Source organism: Vespa crabro, chromosome 2, assembly GCF_910589235.1.
Source record: "Vespa crabro chromosome 2, iyVesCrab1.2, whole genome shotgun sequence".
Lineage (NCBI taxonomy): Eukaryota > Metazoa > Arthropoda > Insecta > Hymenoptera > Vespidae > Vespa > Vespa crabro.
Window position 1 is genome coordinate 19,368,238 of NC_060956.1, and position 12,761 is coordinate 19,380,998.

The 12,761-nt window shown below is 26.5% G+C and overlaps 3 protein-coding genes across 3 annotated transcripts in view; 2 read left to right on the plus strand and 1 right to left on the minus strand.

Annotated features, from left to right (window-relative positions):
* The first annotated feature begins 388 nt into the window (after positions 1 to 388).
* Positions 389 to 2,185, plus strand: LOC124433098 (protein MAK16 homolog). The gene is made up of 7 exons (XM_046982682.1): positions 389 to 514; positions 602 to 648; positions 747 to 890; positions 1,000 to 1,312; positions 1,438 to 1,674; positions 1,770 to 1,847; positions 1,952 to 2,185. Exons 1-7 carry the CDS (start codon positions 500 to 502, stop codon positions 2,090 to 2,092), a joined length of 975 nt encoding a protein of 324 aa, XP_046838638.1. The 5' UTR covers positions 389 to 499; the 3' UTR covers positions 2,093 to 2,185.
* Positions 2,186 to 2,586: 401 nt separating this feature from the next.
* LOC124421577 (post-GPI attachment to proteins factor 2-like) lies at positions 2,587 to 9,501 on the plus strand. The gene is made up of 5 exons (XM_046956924.1): positions 2,587 to 2,683; positions 3,708 to 4,028; positions 4,145 to 4,412; positions 4,719 to 4,916; positions 5,061 to 9,501. Exons 2-5 carry the CDS (start codon positions 3,828 to 3,830, stop codon positions 5,192 to 5,194), a joined length of 801 nt encoding a protein of 266 aa, XP_046812880.1. The 5' UTR covers positions 2,587 to 2,683; positions 3,708 to 3,827; the 3' UTR covers positions 5,195 to 9,501.
* A 3,170-nt stretch (positions 9,502 to 12,671) lies between these two features.
* Positions 12,672 to 12,761, minus strand: part of LOC124421593 (integrator complex subunit 12-like) — a 1,317-nt gene continuing 1,227 nt past the window's right edge. Inside the window, exon 2 of the mRNA XM_046956954.1 lies at positions 12,672 to 12,761. This exon is cut by the window's right edge and continues 230 nt beyond it. Coding sequence (XP_046812910.1) covers positions 12,683 to 12,761 — 79 coding nt within the window. The 3' untranslated portion in view covers positions 12,672 to 12,682.

The following is a 12,761-nucleotide window of genomic DNA, read 5'->3' on the forward strand; positions in this document are numbered from 1 at the left end:
ACTTTATATCAGAATAAATGTAATAGTTTTACACGTTATTTTAAAAATTGATAACTTTTTGGATTTAATTTCTTGTTTCTTTCTTTTTCATATCGTTTAACTGGACGAGGATAAAAATGTTTCGAAAAATAATTGATTTTTTAAGATCATCTTCGAACGTTTGTCTTACTTTGTACTTTACTTCGATAATCGATATTATCGAATCGCGATGTATATCGATTATGGATAGATGGCGACAGTTGACGGTTGAATATATTCTTTTGTTTTTTTTTTTACCGATTGACTAAGCGACCGTCAACAGCGACATCTTTCAACGATTGAAAGAATTAATATCGCGATACTCGACTTCCCGGATGTTCAATGTGTCGCCATCTATCGTACATTGTTCTAAAAATTTCATAAGAAAACTTAACCATACTATCGTATTCTCCGTAGCTATGACGAGATAAACACGTGTATTATATTGGAATAATTGTATAGATTCTAACGTTAAGTCAAAATGCAGCATGATGATGTACGTAATTGAAATAATATAATATCAATTCTTTTCATACTTAATACAAAAATTCATAATGTTTTTGTAATTTTCATTTTTCATTAGGTTGTGTGGAGTATAATCAATAAATCTTTCTGTTCATTTAAAGTAAAGTAAGTATAAAAATTTATTTATTATTAATTGTATTATTATCAATTTTATTGTGATGTTTTATTAAGAAGTTTTCTCTCTCTCTCTCTCTCTGTGATAGCACCAAAACTCAAAGGTTTTGTAGAAATGAATACAATCTTACTGGATTGTGCAGTAGGGCATCATGTCCTCTTGCAAATAGCCAATATGCAACCATTAGAGAAGAGAATGGTATTATTTATCTGTATATGAGAACTGCAGAAAGGTAAATGATTTGTTCTTCATATATGTTAAATAATTTTGATTTTACATAATATACATACATGCATATATGTATATATATATATATGTGTGTATATTTTAATTTTTTGTAGAGTACATTTTCCTAAGAATATGTGGGAGAAGGTAAAACTTTCTAGAAATTTTGAGAAGGCGATTTATCAAATCAATGAAAATTTGTTATATTGGCCAAGTTTTATAAAAGCTAAATGCAAACAGAGATTTCTTAAAATAACGCAATATCTTATACGTATGAGAAAGCTTAAATTAAGAAGGCAAAAGAAAATAATACCGCTTTCTAGAAAAATTGAAAGACGTGAAAGGCGTAGAGAAGAAAAGGCTCTTATAGCTGCAAGAGTGGAAAATGTTATTGAGAAGGAACTTATGGAAAGATTGAAGCAAGGAGTGGTTAGATAAAAAATATTTTTGATATAATTCCAATATCTATCTATTTTGATATTTAATTATTAATCCTTTTGTTTTTTCTCTCTTTTTTTTTTTTTTTTTTTTTCTTTTTTTTTTCTTTTTTACAGTACAATGATATTTACAATTTTCCACAAAAAGTATTCGACAAAGCTGTGGAAGTTGTAGAAATGGAAAGTGAGGGAGAAAGCGAAAGGGAATATGAGGAAGAAGAAGAAAATATTGAAAAGGAAGTAGAAATGGAATTGGAAGCTGATGAAAGAGAGACTGTAGCTAATGGATCACGATACATAGAAGCAGAAAGTGAAGACGACGAAGACGATGAAGAAGAATATGAAATAGATGACGTAAATATAGTAAAAACAATTGATTATAAAAATGAAGATATATATATATATATATATCAATATCTAATCATATTTTTTCTTTCTAATCTCGCAAGGATCAAGATAGTAACTCCGGTGAAAAAGAAGAAATTGAATTATCCGATAGTTTTGAATCAGAAACCAGCGATATCGAAGTAATCAACTTTTTTAATTTAAAAATACAACACGTAATGCAATCAAAAAAAAAAAAAAAATATCCATATGTATTTAAATAATAAATTTTTTTCTATTTCCTTAGGATATCGTACCGTCAACGAGCAAGAAGAAAGTATCGAAAGTTAAAAACATGAAAAGTAAAACGAAGAAAAAATTACGTCCAAGAGTCGAAATCGAATATGAGATCGAGGAGGAACAACCTGCTCTACGACAAAAATCATAGAATAATATTAAATAAAAAAAGAAACAAAAAAAATTTATATTTTCAATAAATTAAATAATTGTGAAGAAAGAAAAAAAAAAAAGAAACGATAAATTTAATGTTTCTTTCATTGTTATATATATATATTTCTTTTTTTTTGTTTTTTAACTTCAATAAAAAACTGGCAGTTCTTCGATGTCCACCTTGATATTAATTAATCATATATATATATATATATATATATATATATATATATATATATATATTCTCTTTAGATTTATTTCGACAATATTTTGATCATTATCTAATAATAAAAACATATTTTATCTGAGATCATATAAATATTATTCGAAAAAGAATAATCAATAAATTGACAAAGTAGTACGTTCCTGATTTGAATTGTTACGAAATTACAATTAAAAAAAAAAAAAAAAAAAGAAAAAGAAGAAGAAAAGAAAGGATGAAAAAAAAAACGCGCGATTGATTTAAAAAACCCGCCACATTGATTTATAGCGCTCTACGTAGATAACAAAAGCAGATGGCGACTGCTTGGATAGAGATTAGCGTATCTCACAAGTCTCTAGCAGACGATACACACAGCTCACAAGTAAAGTAAGTGATCAATTATTCATTTACTATTTGTTAACGTTTATTATTATTTCTTTCTTTCTTTCTTTCTTTCTTTCCTTCTTTTATTTCGTTTTTCTTTCCTTTTCTTTCCTTTTCTTTCCCTTCCCTTCCCTTTTTCTTTTCCATTTTCTTTTCTTTTCCTTTTATTTTATAATCATCGACGAACACGCCCACTCGAAGAACATTTTATTATACTTAAGCACTCCGTATATAATACCATTGTTCTTAAATTTCTTTTTGATGAAAAAAAAAAATATATATATATATATATATGTATATATATATATATCACGGTATTTTAAAGTTTTTCCATTCGTCGATATTTTCTTTTCAATCGTCGATATTTTCAAGTACGTACGTAAAAAATAATTCCCAATAAGAAAATTAATTTGTTATTTTTTCATGTATTTAATTACGATCATACCGGTTATTTTGTTCTTTTCTTTTTCTTTTTTCTTTTTTTTTTTTTGTTTTTTTTTTTTGTTTGAAAAAGGACGATGGACTAACTTGCCCATGGCAAAATGTCACGAACGCGCTCATCGCGACACATTACCCTTTTGTTTGCTATTTATAGAAAAAAGTAGGTTATCCACAAAATCAATTCCAAAAAAAAAAAAAAAGAAAAAAAAAGAAAGAAAGAAAGAGAAAAGAAAAGAAAAGAAAGAAAGCAAGGAAAAAAGTCAGAATTGTATCATCTCGTCGTTCTAATAATTATATGGCGCGAAAAAAAATCCATATCATTGTTCGGCCTTATCAAACACGTTTACGTTCATATTTATTTCTAATGAAAAGGGATCTTCCTTTTATTTATGTTTCTTTTTTCTTCCTTCCCTTTCTTTTTTCCATTAAATATAATTTTCTTGTTTTTTTTTTTTTTTTTTTTTTTTTTTTTGTATCATTAATATATATAAAAGTAGGAATAAAATTTGTTATACTTATAACGATGTATATTTCAACATCATATGTTTCAGAAAATAAAATTTTTGTTGAACTTTTTGATTTTTAGGCATATCATCATGAAACACAGAACGATTCTACGTGCTTCAAAATAGGATTAATATAATAACAATCATGTATTATTATCTGATGATAAACATAAGTTTTTTTTGACTTTGCTTATTCGCAAATGATGAACAACACCAAAATGATGAACAACACAAGTATGGAGCTTAACAATGTAGGAGGCAGCAAAAGTTCTGTGTATTTAGTAATATCATTTAAAAGATTATGTATGAGCACCGTTTGCCTACCATTGTTTTCTCTGATTTTTTGTTTTGTCACTGCATATATTTTCCAACAGGATGACATACATGAAACACATTGTAAGGTATTGTACGATTATATGTTTATTTTTCTTTCTTTTGTTTTTTTTTTTTTTGTTTTCGTTTTTATTATTATTATAAAATTTATATTATTTAATATGTGCGCATGTTATCGCTTCAGGTTTATAATGTCCTTCCATCAATATCAGCTATAACTGGCGTATCTCCTCAACGATATTTATGGCGTATTAGCATAGCATTACATATTGGACCTCGTTTAGTTATTGCCGGTGTATATCACTCATATTATTATAAAATACTCAAAACTTTAGAAGATGTACCTAGCAGAATTATGGGATGTAGACTATTAAATTTATGCTATTGGTTAAATATTGCTGAGGTAGCTGCTTTAAGTGGCGTAACATATATATCAAATAGAGAGAATTATCGTAAGTAAAAATATTCTATGCTTTCATTTAGTTTAATGAATTCAAGACGATTCAATAGTGCATTATTATCATTTAAAATTTAATTAATATACAATTTCTATACAATTTGTTAAGATGATGATAACAATGAAACGTTTTGTTGACAATAGTGCTAATATACAATTAATTAAAATCAAATTAAGTACATTAGAAAATATTAACTTTTACAAGTGTAATTGAAATTATCTTGTTTTTTTTTTTTTCTTTTTTTCTTTTTTTCTTTTTTGAATTAATTCAAAATTATAATTTGTTCAAATTATTTTTCAGCTGTACACGAGAAGATTTTTATCGTGTTCATGTTCAGCTCTCTCTCATATATGCTGACATCAGTAAGATTAGGCCGTCTTGTTACTCCTAATGCACAAAGTCTTCAATACAAACAGGCATTGTTTGTTACAAGCGTGATCAGTACGGTTGGACTTATTATCTTCTTTTTAAAACATCGGCTGTTATGTCACGACTTGGGTAAGAACATTTTCATTTTAATTATTCATAATTTATAGCTTATGTAAGATGTTGTAAAGTGCCTTTTTCATTATAATTATACATTGAATCTATTTTCTTAATCGATACTTATCTTAATTAATCTTTTTTGCCTTTTCCACTTAGCATTTAGTTGGTTCTCATTATGCGAATACGTGATAGCCTCTGCAAATATGGGATTTCACTTTACCGTGATCTTAGACTTTCCAAAAGAACAGCTGGTTGTAGGTCATGGATTACCTGCCACGAAGGTGGATTAATTTTATAGAATAATTTATAATTTTGATTGTCGTCTTAAAGTACCTACTGTCACTACCTGGAAGTGCTGTTCTGTTCATTTTATATTTTTAATCTAAAAAGTAATGAGAATTTTATTATTATGACGCATAAAGTGATTTTTAAAAGTTTCTTATTTATATGATCATATTATTCTCAATGAATTAATATCAAATTATTTTTAAACGACTCAAAGTGACTGTTACTTTGATTTTTTCTTTCTTTCTTTTTTCTTTTTTTTTTTTTTTTTTTTTATAATTAATCATCCTTTCCAATTAAACAAATAAAATCATTTATAAAGTGAGAGGTAGCAGAGATGATATTTATTAATATAAATAATGAAAGAAACATAGCGCTTCCATAGTAAGGCACTGGGGTTACTTACGATGAATCTTCTAATGGCCTTCCAATAACAATTATTAGTAAAGAAAAACATCGTAGTGACTATAATTAAACAAGTGTATTACATATAAACAGCACATGGTATATAGTATAGTAAGGTCAGATATATTAGCACACTAAATTGAATTTTTCACGGAGAAAAGGTCCATTATACGAAGAATGAAAAGAAATTTCATTCTATAGAATTGAAAAAGTTTTATCTTTGTAGAGATTTTTTGAAAGTGGAGATTCTAGTCGATCGCATAAAGTCTAGTCGCTACGTTTTTCAATCGCTTTATATATAATGTAGAGAAAACATTATTTTGTATGTTCAAATTCATTGTTATAAGAAACATATACATATATACATATATATATACACATATATATATATATATATGTGTGTGTGTGCGTGTGTATAGAGAAAGAGTGAGAAAGAGAAAGAGAAATGCATTTACGTCGATGTAATTTAGAACTATGAAAATTTTACGTTCATCAAATGAACGTTACAATGAGATCTGAAATTTATTATCCAATAAAATATCTTCTAATTAATATCTTGTTGATGAAAGATCATCGAGGCTAGGAGATATGTATGTGTAGGAAACAGGGCTTATAAGGTTAGATTTTAAGATAACCAAAATGATTTCTGTGAGATCTAATTACGAGACTAATTATTATAAAATACGACACGTAAATGTAATACGAAGTTTAGGATGTAGTTCCTATGTTTTTAACATTAGCACATAAATATTTACGATTTATATATATATATATATATATACTTACATACATATATATATATATAATATGTACATATACATGTATATATGTATATATATGAATATAAATATATATATATATATATATATCTATATATACATACATACATAGTATTCGATATTTCAATATAATTGCGTCATTTTAAGGATAATTAACAGAATTTATTTGAGAAGAGTATGCTCGAAGAGGAATCGCAAAAGAAAGGAAAAAAGAAAAGAAAAGAGAAAAAAAAAAATAAAAAAAGAAATAATTCTGCGATCCCTCGTTATATAACATCTGACCAAGGGATGAAATTTGAAACAATATTTGTAACAAACACTTGTATGTATGTGTGTTGAACTTTCGAACCAAAAAAACCTTATTAACAATATAAAAACAAGATCCTTTTGATTCATGTAAGATATTCTTCGTATATTCCGCAAGCATGACAATTTTATAGAACGATGTTATTATATACGCATTTGCCGAATTAATTAGTTTTGTGAGAGTCAACTTATCGTACACATACATACATACATGCATACATAAAATACATACATACATACATATGTATTTCTTCGTCGTAATAACATGTGAAAACTTTACGTTCCAAGATAATCGTATGTATGATGTATTATTATTATTATTATATATAATATACACCATAATAGATCGTGCGTATATATTACACGACGATTTAGAAAAACATCTGTTTTTTGCACATTTTTATACACACAAATACTATCTAACTATTCTCTATATATTTTAATATGAGAATCTCTTCTTAGATTACTTGTCAAAACAATAAACCACCGACATGTTCGCCAGCATATTTATTATATATAATGAGACGATGATTATGAAAGTGGTTTGAGTTAAAAATTGACAAAAAAGAAAAAGAAAAAAAAAGAAAAAATTTCGTTTATTTAAGCAATAGATATAATTAATATCATTCCCATATGAATTAAGGAGAGAATTAATTTTTTCTTTTTTATTTTATTTTATTTTATTTTTTTTTTTTTTTTATTTTATTTTATTTCTTTTTTTCAATTTTTAAATTATACCACGCTCTCATAATTATCGGCTCATACATATATATATACATATATATATATACTATTAATTACTATATGAGTTAGCATTGTAAAAGTGGTCTAACGTAAATCAAGGTTAAAAAAAAAAATTAATTTATTGGATAATTCGTATAATTAGATCATTGCTATATGAATTATATATTAAACTAATTTCCTTTTTTTTTTTCTTTTTCTTTTTCTTTTTTTTTCAATGTTTTACTTCATAATCATCGACTCGTATAGTAATAACGTATATAAAGATTCTTTCTATACAAAAGCTACATATGACATGTGATTCGAATAAATGCATGCCATTGTCAATAATTATAATAAAGAAAAGAGAAAAGGAAGAATCAAATGAAAACGAAAGAAAAAATGTCCAAACGCCGGCGAGATGTCATTGGTTTATATCGTAATTCTCTGAGAATAATTTTTTTTTTTTTTTTTTTTTTTTTTTTTACTCCTTTTCATCGTCATTAAGTGTTGAACAAACAATGATTAAATGATCAATGATCATGGTCGGTTTATTCGATGTTATCGAAACGTTCAAATCCGTGCCAAGTGATGCACTAAAGATAACAATAATACAACATTTTCGCGTTTCATATTGATATCGAATTGTATAATAAATGCTTGGTAAACTATTATCATTCTTCGGTGATAAGATCTTTATTGAATCACTTGTTTCTCGTGCCTGATATCGAGCGCTACCATATCGATAATAATATACATACACACAACATGCACTCATTTATATGCACACGTATATACGCACATACATACATACGTACGTGTGTACGTATGTACATAAATACATTACATAGATACATAATTGCATACATACATAAAAAAAATTTCATTTGACACGGCCCGTTTGCTTTTAGTACGAACAATTTTCAAGACATTTTTCAAGACGAGAAAGAAAGAAAGAAAAAAAAAAAAGAAACAAGAAAAGAAAAAAAAAAAGAAAAAAGAGCACGGAATGATCGCGATTTGTTATATCACAATGTCATTCCCTTAGTGTCAGATCTAAACTCTCTATCTCTGTTAAAGGAAATAAAGAAGTTTTAAACGAAAAAAAAAATGGAGAGAGAGAGAGAGAGAGAGAGTGAGATAGTGAGAGAAAGAAGAAGGAAAAAAGACGCACGAAAGAGGAAAAAGAAAATCAATCAAAATTATATACAGGGTTGACGTACGATAAATGAATTCTTTATCGTCGTCGCGTAAGAATTTTTTAAAAATTCCTTTTTCTTATTTCTTTTTCTTTCTTCATTATTTTACATCTATTATTATTATTATTATTACTAATTATTATTGTTATTATTATTATTATTATTATTATTATTATTATTTAAAATACGATATACGCATTATGATACTATAATTGCTACGAAGATACTATGTTTCGATAAACAAGTAAGATAAATGCAAGAAATCTCTGGCACGATCGAGACGATTAAGAAAAAAATGATCGAGTGCCAAGCAAAAATAGTTATCTAAAGACGAAATGATATAGATCCTTGACACGAGTGTCAAAATCTTTATTTAATCGATGTCACTCACTTGGCACTTCGACTCTGGCAGAAATTAGGCTAAATTTGTCACACATTAAAAAGAGAAAGAGAGAGAGAGAGAGAGAGAGAGAGAGAGATAAATCTATAACGAGTACGTAAAAAGAGAAAAATATTTCTAAGTAAGTATAAACACACCTAGAAACAAGTATTATCTTATTTCTAATTCATTCGTCTTTTTGACAAGTTAGATGTGATAAATGAAATCGATCGTTAAAGTTAATTTTTAAAAGGAGTCCATAGATAAAACTACGATGTATAATTTCGTTTTATCGTCAAAGGAAAAAACATTTCAATTACTTTATTACAATATACTCATTTTAGTAAGTATGCATTTACGTTCGCACGCTATAATTTTCTTTTTCTTTCGTTTCTTTTTTTTCTGTTTTTTTTTTTTCTTCTTTCCTTTCCTTCCTTTTTCTTTTTTCTTCTTCCCTCTTCTTTCTCTTCAAATCCATGGTCGAGTAAATAACGTTATGAACAAAAAAAAAAAAAAAAAACTGTTGCCATACTAATTTCAATCGATTTAATGAATATACTATTAGTTCTTATACTCATCGAATACACATACGTGTTTTCAATAAGAATTTCCTTAGGAAAGTTTTATAAATGAAGCATGCTTAACCATACGCACGTAGAGAAATAAAGAATGATCATGAAAGGTAAAAAAAGAAAGAAAAAAAAAAAAAAAACAAACAAACTAAAAAAAGGAGAATAGAACACACATAGGCACCTACACATATATATATACACACACACACACACACACACACATACCCTTAAGAGAGATTTATAAAGTAACAAAACCAAAATGCATGAATTTCATACATGTGGGTAAAAAAAATTGAACTTTACGATGAATACATACATATATGTGTTTGTGATGTGTGTATATTTGTGTGTGTATATTCATACTATTAATTTCATATCACCTTTTTATTATATTGCGGAACGTGCATTGAATATTATCATCGAGTTTCTTCTACTTCTTTTTCTATAACGAACAATTTGAAAGATTACAAATGCCAGGTTAAAGTGTGAAAAAAAGGAAAGAATAAAATAAAAAGAAAAGAAAAAAGAATTCTATTGAGAACGAACGCATGCGCGCATGTACTTTTTTGAAAAGAATATTAAATGTCAAAATATATCTGTCGAAAGAAAGATACTCGATCGTGAATCGAGTCAAGAAATCGTGCCATTTAATAAATCCTTGCTAATCGAAGAAAAGAATCCAATAAAATTAAAAAGAAAACAAAAAAAAAAATAAAAGAAGAAGCAAAATATATATATATATATAAAGAAAGAAAGAAGGAAAGAAAGAAAAGAAAAAGTAGAAAAAAATACAGAAAAGACACGATTTTCATTAAAGACAAATTTTTATTCGACTTTGTAGACGCATATATATGTACGTATATTCCAATTCGCAAATTCTTTTTTCCTCTCTGTTTTTTTTTTTTTGTTTTTGTTTTGTTTTGGAAAAACTATTACCTATGTATATTTTGCTCTTGGCAAAAAGAAATTTTATATTTTATTTATTACTTGGCATTAATGAGATAAAGGGATAGAAGATATGAATTTCAATGACGTACCGCAATGGGAAAACTCTTTTTATTCTTTCGACATTGAGATTAATTTTTTCCATTTTATTTTATTTTTTTTTTTCATTTTTTTTTTTTTTTTTTTTTCATTTACTTTTATCCCCATTTTATATGCATTTTCAATTTCTTTAGACGAAGTAAACGATTCTCTGTGATAACGAGCACAAAAGATATTTTGTCGCTTAAAAAGAAAAAAAAAAAAAAAAAGAAAAAAAAACAACAACAACAAAAAAGAAAAAGAAAAAAAATATCGTTTTCGTGTCGCCACTTACTTCATTCCTATCTTATTATATCTTATTTCTATCTTATTTATCCCTTTTATTTCTATCTTTATTTCTTCCTTACTCTCTTTTTTTTTTTTTTTCTTTTCCTTAAAATATTTTTAATTCCATTCATCGTTACCTTCCCTTTGACGAATTTTAGATCGATATATATATCAACGTTGATCTATATCTTGATCTTTATTATTATCACATAGAATTCTTCAAACACAGGGCACTTACTTTGAGTCGATTAATTATAGTGATTAGTAGTCCGACTAGTTTAAGAAATCTAACAGTATCGAATTTAAGATAAAGAGAAAGGGAGAAAGAGAGAGAGAGAGAGAGAGAGAGAGAGATAGAGAGATAGAAAAATTCTCAATACATAAATACATACATGTATATATATATATATATATATATATATACACACATATATATATTTATGTATGTATGTATACTTTCTCTTATTCTCGTAATGCGTGCGTAATATAACCATTAGATAAGCAAAATGATATGAGTATCGAATGTCAATGGAAAAAAAAAGAAAAGAGAAGAAAAAAAGGAAAAGAAAAGAAAAAATGCACAAATGGTTTATTCAAAGTTTTGAATCGAAACTCTTGTCCTCGCTCAAAATCGCCAAAATTTATAGATCGAACTTATAGATGTTATTTCGATTAACAAAGATATATTTGGATGAAGTAGTATTATATCGATCGAATTGATTTAAATCGATCGACGACGAAGTTAATGTGAAGAAATGAAAATGAGCGAGAAAGTATTGTGATTGTTAGAATTTTGCTCTTATCTTTTTTCCATTATTTCTTATTTCTTATTTTCTTTTTTTTTTGTTTTCTATTTCTTTTTCCTTTTACTTTTTTTTTTCTTTTTATTTTTTTTTTTTTTTTGTTCTTTGTTTTGTTTGGTTTTATTGAAAGAATATAATTCTCGATGAAAATATTTCATTTTATTGTTAAAGAATATATACAGGGTGAGTGTAAAAAAAGTGTAATTGTTATTGATTCATATGTATATATACATATATATATATATATATGAATGTATTTGAGATATACGAATTGTGTTTTACGAAGTTATTAAAAGAAAAATATTAATAAACGTGACTTTTATTGAAAATAATAATAATAATAATAATAATAACAATAATAATAATAATAATAATAATAATTTCTTTGTTTCGTTCTACGAACGTTCTACAATATATTAACGTTTATTAATAATCTTCTATTAGTTTAGCGACGTAAAATATATCGATGTATTTGTTTGAAAACAGCTTGAAAAAAAAATTCACTCTGTATTGCATAATACTGGATTCTTCCTTTTTTTTTTTCCTTTTGAATTAAAGACGAGCGAACCGTCGTCGTCGTCGTCGTCGTCGTCGTCGTCGTCGTCGTCGTCGTCGTCGTTGTATCATAGCTGTATGATATTCGTTCTAGTTCATAAGAGTAAGGTGCCCTGTGCTGTGATTAGAGTATGTTCTATAAGCAGTGAGAGATCGTGTTTTTGTGATTTGCAAGGCAGCGAAGTACATATGTGTAAAACGAATGATTATTATCGAATAAAAGATCTACCACACGTCTATCTTGAATTTCACGGATACTCTCTTTTATTATATTTTAGTTTCTTTTATAATTTAGTTCGTTCAAAAAAAAAAAAAAAAAAAAAAAAAAAAAAAGGAAAAAAAAAAGAAAAAAATAGATAAACAAACAAACAAATAAATAAATAAATAAAAAAACAAAAAAAAAAACAAAGAAAGAAAAAATGAACGAAGAAAAAGAAAAAAAAAGAAGAAGAAAAATGTTCCCCTCAATGACGTCGTTTAAATACTTTCTCACGTTCGTACATTTTAACACAACGTTTTTTCTTTTCGACGTTAACCGATTTC

What these genes read in the sequence shown, in the direction of transcription:
- LOC124433098 (XM_046982682.1), top strand. An exon ending in AAAGATTGAAGCAAGGAGTG is followed by an intron (nt 1,313 to 1,437) that starts GTTAGATAAAAA and finishes TCTTTTTTACAG; the next exon opens with TACAATGATATTTACAATTT. An exon ending in CAGAAACCAGCGATATCGAA is followed by an intron (nt 1,848 to 1,951) that starts GTAATCAACTTT and finishes CTATTTCCTTAG; the next exon opens with GATATCGTACCGTCAACGAG.
- LOC124421577 (XM_046956924.1), top strand. Translation starts at nt 3,828, where the DNA reads ATGATGAACAACACCAAAATGATGAACAACACAAGTATGGAGCTTAAC. An exon ending in TACATGAAACACATTGTAAG is followed by an intron (nt 4,029 to 4,144) that starts GTATTGTACGAT and finishes TTATCGCTTCAG; the next exon opens with GTTTATAATGTCCTTCCATC. An exon ending in GCTGTTATGTCACGACTTGG is followed by an intron (nt 4,917 to 5,060) that starts GTAAGAACATTT and finishes TTTTCCACTTAG; the next exon opens with CATTTAGTTGGTTCTCATTA.